The following is an 8,761-nucleotide window of genomic DNA, read 5'->3' on the forward strand; positions in this document are numbered from 1 at the left end:
GAGGTTATGTTTTTTTTGTCTGTAGGAATGCCCGAGGTCCGTGTATACTAGATTTGATGTACGTTACAACGTACGTGTCAAACAGCGTCCTCACAATGATATCGTGGTTTTGGGATGTAAAACAGCACAAAATTATTATTATTATTTTCTTTTATTATTAGTTATTATTATTGGTATTATTATTATTATTATTTATGTTATTATTATTATTATTATTATTATATTATTATTATTATTATTATTATTATTATCTGTAGTAACCGCTTATGAAGTAGGAAAGGGTCACTATACGAAAAGCCCAGCCCTTATAGCTACGCTGTAGGTTTGTGCACAAATCTACGTGTGGCCTGCATACCTACACTTGCCAGAGCATCGCTATGCGGGCACACACATAGTGTAAAAACCCTATAATTGGATCCTGCCTGAGAGCGATGCAGGCGGTTGTGCCCGAGCATGTACAGTATGAAGGTGACGAAGGTATAAACACGCCGGCCACGAAGAGGAAGGACATGCTATTGGTAGCGTTGAAGGTTACCAGGTGCCAGCTGGTTATGCCTACGTTTGAGACAACGGTGTCAGCGTTCACGACGTAGAGGAGCAACAAGGCATCGCGTACACGTCACATTGTCGCGCTGAAATTTGCCACCTACATGTAGTAAACTCGACCGAGTCAAGAGGAGAGGACGCCAATGCGGCTTGAATTAAACGACAATGCACTCAGTGTATAGGATGACGCAGTGTGACCCGCCACTGACAATGCGGGTGTAATGGCGAGTAGCTTCGTGAGATTGAACCAAAGTCGAACAACATGGCCACTATTTTATACAGTCAGTGTTGCCAAGCTATACCTGCTGTTGGTCAACACATGCTTATGGTTCACCTAATGGCGGTTGCGTCGGTCCGTCCATGATGTCAACGCAGTAACGTTCGAAGTGTACGAGTAATTGAACATTTTTTCGTTGTCTGTAAGGGTGCAGCCGTCTCACACGAAATATTTTCGTGTCTCGAAAATCGGCGGCGACAAGGTAATTACAACATCGATGTAGTACAGCTCATGCTGGTTTCCCGCTGTTGTAACAAAATAATAAAATAGCGTGTGCTACTGTCTCACTCCATTAAACGCTTTAAAAACCACGCACGACGTTGACCTTTGGAAAATTCGCCGCATTTTAAAAAACAATCCTAAAGATAGCTCTGGGAGCTTGCCATGCTCTTATGTTACAATTTCATGGTGACCGTTTTCAGATCTACTGACATTATTGAGCGCACACTAGGGCAAATACCTTAACACAGAATTTCGACAACGTGGGACATAGCAATGTGTGAATGAGCTAGATGTCGCAGTGTCCCCATGTAAACGTGAGAGATGTCATGCAAAAATAAAAATAAGAAGGGGAAGATGAGCAGAACAAGTGGTGCTCCGATCATTTCTACTTTCACACTAAACCATTTTTTGCGTGCTCATTAATTTCTGCGACCATCATACAAAAGACTCAAAGGTCCACGGACATCGTCAAAATATCCACGAGTCCCACATCTAAATGAAATAGATCGTTGAACAAACAAGCGATCAACCTTGCCACCTGACACGGTAGTTCGCGAGCGTTCCATCACCCAATACATCATGCTGTCATAAGACACTTTCAATCGCGATCATGCACGATAGGGATTGATGCCCTTTAGTGGCTTGCTCAAGTAAACTAGATCCAATCAGTTGCATGCAGCTGATTGTGTGAACGGGGCATAAGCGTTCTCGTGCGGTCCTGCACTGTCGCCCTGCCTTCATGAAAGCGAGCAAAGTGTGAATGCAACTCGCCTCAGAATACTCGCCACGTGGCCCAAGTGGATGACTGTGGCCCAAGGGGACGACGTCGCGCAGGTCCCTGCTAAGGCGCATCGGCGATACGTACGAAATTTGCCACGCTCCAGACCGGCGCATGGGCTTATGGGAAAAGAAGAGCGCGAGGCACGATCGAGCTTTCTTTTTGTTTTTCCCTGCACATGACACATACCCACTCGGGGGTCGTTGGTTGGTTGTTCCTCGTATGCTTGGCGCCTTATTTTTTAGGAAATTAATTAGCTTGATGAAAGTATAGGGGCTTGGCAAGAATTCTGGGTGCTGCTGCTTCTTGACTTCAGTACGATGGCTCATACCCAGTATACAGGGGATAACGCTGTTGGATGCTTTTGGTGCACGAGGCACGACGTGGAGCGTTGATCGATCACTGTCAGCTGCGACGATTTAATTGCCAACGGCGCTATATGTTGCAAACCAACCGCACAATATAATAATTAAGTCGAATAATTGATGTTTCACAGACTCCTGCGTTATATATACCTATAAATTAAAAAAATGACTATAAAGCGCTTAACAATGATATTATTTTGCTGAAATTGTGAAGCTTGTTCGTAGAAGTGCGCAAGCCTGACAAGCCCGAGCTTTTTTCTTTTTTTTTTTTAGTAAAGAACTCGAGCGGTCGGGCAAGCCGAGCTTATTCGTCTTCTTGGACGCACTCGACTGGAGAATGACGTGTTTCGGAGAGAGTGCCTTGAGTAAGCAACAAAAGCACCAGTTCCACGGCATAATCCAGTTACACGCAGTGAAAACCGTCGAACAACGAAGCTATTGCTCCCTTTCACACGGACCTTCGCATTCTGCTTTATTACAGCGGAGCTATACATAGCTTTACGTGACGTCACAGACAGGTTCTCTGCGCTGGTTCACAAACATGGCCGCCACCGTGACTTTTTTATCTCATTAGAGTGTCATTTCTCCTTTCACACGGACCTTCGCATTCTGCTTTATTACAGCGGAGCTATACATAGCTTTACGTGACGTCACAGACAGGTTCTCTGCGCTGGTTCACAAACATGGCCGCCACCGTGACTTTTTTATCTCATTAGAGTGTCATTTCAGCGGAGGACAGCAGTCGTTCCCTCCCCGCACGTTCTTTTGTGCTCTCCCCGGTTTCTTGTGCTCTCCGCGGTTCCGCCAGCTGCGCCAAGGCGGCACACAAAGGATTGGAGGGGGCACCGGAACTAATCTGATGTCACCGTTTCTTGCTCCACGCGTTCGATCAAGAGTTCACACTGCGTCTCAGCCAGTTGGTTCGCAAAGATGGCGGCCACGGTGACGTCGGTGCAAGCTATGTATTCTAGCTAGGTTTTCCATTCCGTCGTGCGCGGCTTCGCCGAGCTGGAGGAGAGCGGGGCGAGGCGGAGAGGCAGGTTAGGGCAACACCCAACACACTGGTGGTGTGACGTCATTGCTTTCCGATAAAGCCCGATCCCGCGCTCTCGCTTCTGCTGTCCTTTTTCCAGGGGCGGAAGCGCTGCGCCATTTGCGCCAAGCTGCGCCAATCCGCTTCTGCTGCGCCATCCTGCTCCAAAGCGCATTATTGCGCCGAAACTGCTCCCAAGCGGTCTTTGGTGCACGGCCTCCGCGATCGGCTCCGGTGCGCCGCCGGAACCAATCACCGAGGCTACGTTTGGTGCCTTCATGTGCCGTTGTCATCCGTGTCATGGCGCGCTGCGCGCACGAGGCGGTTGCTGTCATCGTGGCCTGGGATTGCGAACATGAATAAAAGTACGTGCGTTGACGCTTCATAATGTCGAAAAGGTTCTATTTACTGCGAATATTTAATTTGATGTGAAGCCATGAGGATAGTGCGAGCAACTGCCGCGGACGTAAACGTGCGACCATTATTTAGAAACTTTGCATTTAGGAAATTGCTGTAGAGTTGAGTGTGTAATATGGATTTTGTGTCATAAGTCTGTATGAGAAAGAAAAATTCGTTTTATCTGTTTGTGGCCAATGAAGCCACTACCAACCTCGAAACCACTCACAGGGCTTCGGTGTATACGTAAGTCGGTTGGACCATTTCCGAAACTCGTTTTTTTTTTTTTAGTGAGAGCGTGCCCCTCCATGTGCAGAATTTTTTGCATTGCACACAAGCCCTTAGACGTTATAAATGCAGCATGTATACTCGCTCGTGCAGCGACGAGCTTAGTCTCGCCAGTGCGATCGGTCGCGTTGTTCGATTTTGGCTCGTCAGAACCTGCGGCTTGTGGTCGAGTACGCTGTAGCTCGTACCATCCGCAGCACAACATGACATGCCGCTCGCCGCCGTTGCTGTGTGTGGTTTGGTACATGAGGTGGCGAGTGAAGAAATATACAAAAAAAAGAACAAGATAGGCACTTCGAACGTTTGTTACTCAAAAGACGAATGTGAGGTAGTACGAAAACAGACCCACGGGATACAAATTGTGCGCTTGCGACATCTAGTATCATCGCACCTCAAGTACCATATATAGGTGCATATAACCGACAGCAATAATTGACAAAGCTTGGAAGGGGACATGAAGGGAAAAGGTGGAACTGCATGGCGCAAGTATTGGCGCGATTTACGTGCGTTTGGAGGGACGCGCGTGTTTTTTGACGAACGCCTTCGCGAAATCGCGCCGTTGCGTCCCGAATGGCTTGATTTCATGCGCGTCTGACGCGTGGTCAGGGTCGCGCGCGTCATTTTGACGAACGCCATCTCAAAATCGCGGCGCCGCGTCTTCCTTCTCGAAGTAGAAAAGAAAACGCCTCGCGCGGCGCATCGCCCGCTCGTCCGACAAACGGAGTTGTTTGGTTTCTTCCAATGCCTCCGACGGCGCTGACCTCCGCGCATATCGAAGGAAATTTTTGAAGCCGGCGTAGGCTTTTGACGAAAATGTAGCAACCGGCGAACGCGGCGCGAAAACGCCACTGCTGAAAAACATTCATTACCATGAACGTTTTCATTGTCAGTCCAGTCAAATGTAGCTATTCAAAATATCGCTTATCTGGTTTTCTGAGAAATTGCTCTATCACAGCTGTGATGTTTTAATGATAACACGTACGCGTATATATATATATATATATATATCATTTGTGTTAAGTGTGGTAGGTTCATCAGTATTGAATGTTTCCTAAAATCGTTGGAATTTCTTGTGTATACCAGAAATAAAAATACAAATAAACAATGGTGTTCGACCCTACAATTCTGCTCCAAAACTAACTTGCATTGCTCCAAAACACACATTTTGGTGCTCCAAAGCTGCTCCAAAACAGCATTATTCCTGCTCCCTGAACTGCTCCAAAACACTCAAGCCCGCTTCCACCCCTGTTTTTCTCGCAGTGGAAAAACAAGTAACGTGGCATTTGCTTATCCCTCTTTCCCGCAGTGGAAAAAGAAGTGACGTGGCGTTTGCTTAGCAATGGCGAAGATTACCGTCAGGACTCCTGAAGATTTGAAGAAGAAGCCGCTCGACAGCAGCGACGCGTCACAGCAGCGCCGCCGAGAAGCTAATCGTGAGCGGATGCGGCGACAGCGATCCGATCCTGAAGCGAGAGCTAGGGAAGCTAAAACCAAGCGTCGCAGAAGAGAAGATCCCGAGTTTAGACTGAGCGAAGCCGAGAAGATCCGGAGGCTCGTGAACGTGGCCGGTTGATCAGCTGCGCTGGTCAACCGGCCGCTTTCACGGACACGTACTGCAGCTGGCCCGTTGACCAGCTGCGAAAACATAATGCGATAGCATTGCCGCACATAATGTTCGCTAACTTTTCTGTGAGTTTCTTCTTTGTTGCTTCTCTTTTTAGATGCGAAGCATTTCTTGCTCGGGGGTATGTCCCGCGGCATTGGCCTGGGCGTCCGCACTCACACTATACATGCGCAACTCTCCTCCTTCCCTCTCTCCAACAGCTGTGTGTTGCTCTCTCCACTTCTCTCCTAGCCCCTGCTTGCGCTTCTCCTGCTCTCGCGGCGCATGCGCTACTCTCCTTCAAGCGGGTAGAGCGCTGCGCGCGTTGTCCAGCGCTTGCTTCGGTTGACTCCTCTGAAATGCGGGCTCGACACGCCGAAATTCTCTCCTGCGCAACGCCGCGATGAGCGCCAGCGCATGCGCGTTCCCTCCCCCTCTCTCTCCTCTCCTACGCTGCCCCCTCTCGCGCGCCTGTCGACCGCGTTCCCCGCTCGCCCTGTGAGAATTAACGGCCAGGCTAGAGGGAAGACACGACGCGCGTAGTGTTCCTCTTCGCGTTCCACGACGCGAGGTCGGTAGCATGCCCAACGAACGCCAACGGAACGCTATTGTGCAAGTGCTCCGGCTTCGCATCGCCTCCTGGTCCCCTTTAGCGGGAGATGGTGTAATCTTTTATTGCGATAGCAATTATATGGACAGTCTCGGCTGATTTTTGCCGTCGCCGCCGTCATGCACCGTATATATATATATATATATATATATATATATATATATATATATATATATATATATATATATATATATATATATATATATATATCAAAGCCACAAAGAAAAATAATTAGGAAAAACTTTCCGACGCGCGGAATCGAACGGGTAACCTCCCGCTTTCCAGCGCGCTGCGTTAGGTCACCAACAGCACCGTCTTTCAGCCTGCTAACGGCGATCTATTTATATACACCACTTACATCAGCATGCTTTCTGAGTTACCACATAGATGGTGCGATGTGCACGCGTGGCGCGCTTTCAAGATCGTCGCCCCGTTCCTGCGAACGAACGTTGCTCTTCGCCCTACAGGGCGTGGTCGCCTTCGTGCGCTTATCTCGAGCAAAGAAGGGGTCGGCTGGGGGGGGGGGGGGGTTGTATGTCTTGTACTTTCCCCGCGATGTTCGCGCTGAAGTCACAGAGCGTACGAAGGTCGCTTCGCTCGCTGCAGCGGCCGCATTTGCGAAAGGGGCGCGCTGTTCAAACAGAAATAAGTAACAACTGGGACAGTTAGTTCGCGCTCGTCCTGTCTGTACCTGTTTGTTCGTTTCGTGCGTCCTGCTTTATGTTTGAGCAGTGCGCTTCCAGTGTCGAGCTGTGACGCATGATAGTTCGCGCTCGTCCTGTGTGCGTTTTTTTTCGTGCGTCCTTTGGGCTCGAGCAACGCGCTGGCAATTTCGAGCTGCTTTCCGTTCTTCGCGTTACATTCCAATTTATTGCTATCGCATTCATTGCTTCGCCGTTGCGGCGAAACTGTGACTTTTTTTGCTGAATAAGACGTGTACTTATGGGCCAACGGTTTTCACGGCGTGGAAGTGGCGGCACTTTTCCTCCAAGTCTTTTTTTGACTGTTTCTCTTGGTAATGCCTTCCTTCAAGGGGCAACTGCATCCAGGGTCGTAGCCAGAAATTTTTTTCGGGGGGGGGGGGGCGGGGGGTCAACCATACTTTATGTTCGTGCGTGCGTTTGTATGTGTTCGTGTATATATCTACACATGCAAAATGGAAAAACTTCGGGGTGTTTGAACCTTCGCTGAAGTGAAGATTCGTGATAAGGCGCTGATGGCCATATACATCAACTGCACTCACCATTCCGGGCTACTGCGATCGAGCGGTCGTTGCTGGCTACAGATACAGCGTGAGATAATATGGTTGCAGATGACCATACAGATGTAGACAAAGCCTTAGCCAGGACTTTCTTTTTTTCTTTCTTTTTTGGTGTGTGTGTGTGGGGGGGGGGGGGGCTGCGGTGTAGTTCACACTAGAGCTGTGCATGGGCCGTAATTCCGAGCCCGAGCCCGGCCCGGGCCCGCTGACTTTGTCGAAGGCCCGCCCGAGCCTGACGGCAAAGGGCTGCGAGCCCGCCCGGCCCGGCCCGACGTGCGAAAACACAATCCCGGGTCCGGCCCGGCTCGGCTTTTTGAAGGTTCGCTGCGAAAACAAAACATCGTTTTCCGGTAATTTGGCATTTTATTGAGCATGTCAAATATGATCAAGCGACACACGACGAACAGTCTATTGCAGATTACAAATTGTCGTGCGAAAACAGCAAGCAGTCCAACGATTCCGGCTTGAACGAAGTGCGGCGCTTTTGACCGTGCAAGCTGACGCATGCATGAAGGCGATCTACGTCGGGTCGCTCGTCGCTGTCGCGTGCATTTTCACTCATATGGGATTTGGCCTTAAATCTAACGCGAACAGTCGCGTGGCGCCGTCACTAGCTCAGGTGGTGTTACTTCTCTGTTTGTCGGAGTGCAACAGAGGCAGTGCTTTACCTGCTCCCCTTTTGTTTAAAGTAGCGAATGGAAAGGAAAAGCGGTAGAGGGCCTTCGCGGAAAAGGCGCTGTATGCGTGCTGGAAAACAATTCCCGCTCATTCTCTATATTTCGGGCTTCAGTCGGGCTTTGCGCCGGGCCCGAGCCCGGCCCGATAAAACTCCAAGTAGCCCGGCCCGGGCCCGAGGTGAATATACGTCGGCCCGCCCGAGCCCGGCCCGCGGGCCGGGTCGGGCTTTCGGGCTACCCGGAGCCCGTGCACACCTCTAGTTCACACCACAGCCTCCTGTGGTCACACTTGTCCGGGAATAGGAAGCTGGGTGTCTTCGTTTTTCTTCTTTCGTTCTTTTTTTTTTTTGGAGGGAGGGGGGATAGAGTACACGTGCCCGCTGTTGTACCCCTGGTTAAGCCGCTGGGGTCCCGACACACTTTAAAGAGGTCTTGAAACACTTTTCCAAGTAATCATATTCGAATGGCCTCAGCATCGGAGTTTACTGCTTCACGAATCGACTGCCGCAAAAAATTTTCGAATCTAGCAAGCACGAGCGGATTACAGTGTCGCACGCTTTAAGCGCTTTTTCTTTCTGTCGACACGACGAGCGCGACAAATGGGGCAAAAATCTACGTCAGCGCGCGTAATTAAATGCGTTCGCTCACTTCCAGTGTGATTGTAGTGCACGCTAGTGTTGCTACCGTGTAACTTTACCACACTAT

General features: G+C 49.5%; 2 protein-coding genes across 3 annotated transcripts in view; one reads left to right on the forward strand and one right to left on the reverse strand.

The window, feature by feature from the left end:
* Positions 1–1,897, reverse strand: part of LOC119394038 (phosphatidylinositol 4-phosphate 5-kinase type-1 alpha-like) — a 29,422-nt gene extending 27,525 nt beyond the window's left edge. Inside the window, exon 1 of the mRNA XM_049416004.1 lies at positions 1,817–1,897. Within this exon, the coding sequence (XP_049271961.1) occupies positions 1,817–1,897 (81 nt within the window). The remainder of the gene's footprint in view (positions 1–1,816) is intronic.
* The window catches only part of LOC119394037 (insulin-like growth factor-binding protein complex acid labile subunit), a 105,105-nt gene that overhangs the window by 15,356 nt on the left and 80,988 nt on the right, over positions 1–8,761 (forward strand). The window lies entirely within an intron of this gene.

The sequence above is a fragment of the Rhipicephalus sanguineus genome, chromosome 5 (genome assembly GCF_013339695.2).
Source record: "Rhipicephalus sanguineus isolate Rsan-2018 chromosome 5, BIME_Rsan_1.4, whole genome shotgun sequence".
Classification (NCBI taxonomy): domain Eukaryota; kingdom Metazoa; phylum Arthropoda; class Arachnida; order Ixodida; family Ixodidae; genus Rhipicephalus; species Rhipicephalus sanguineus.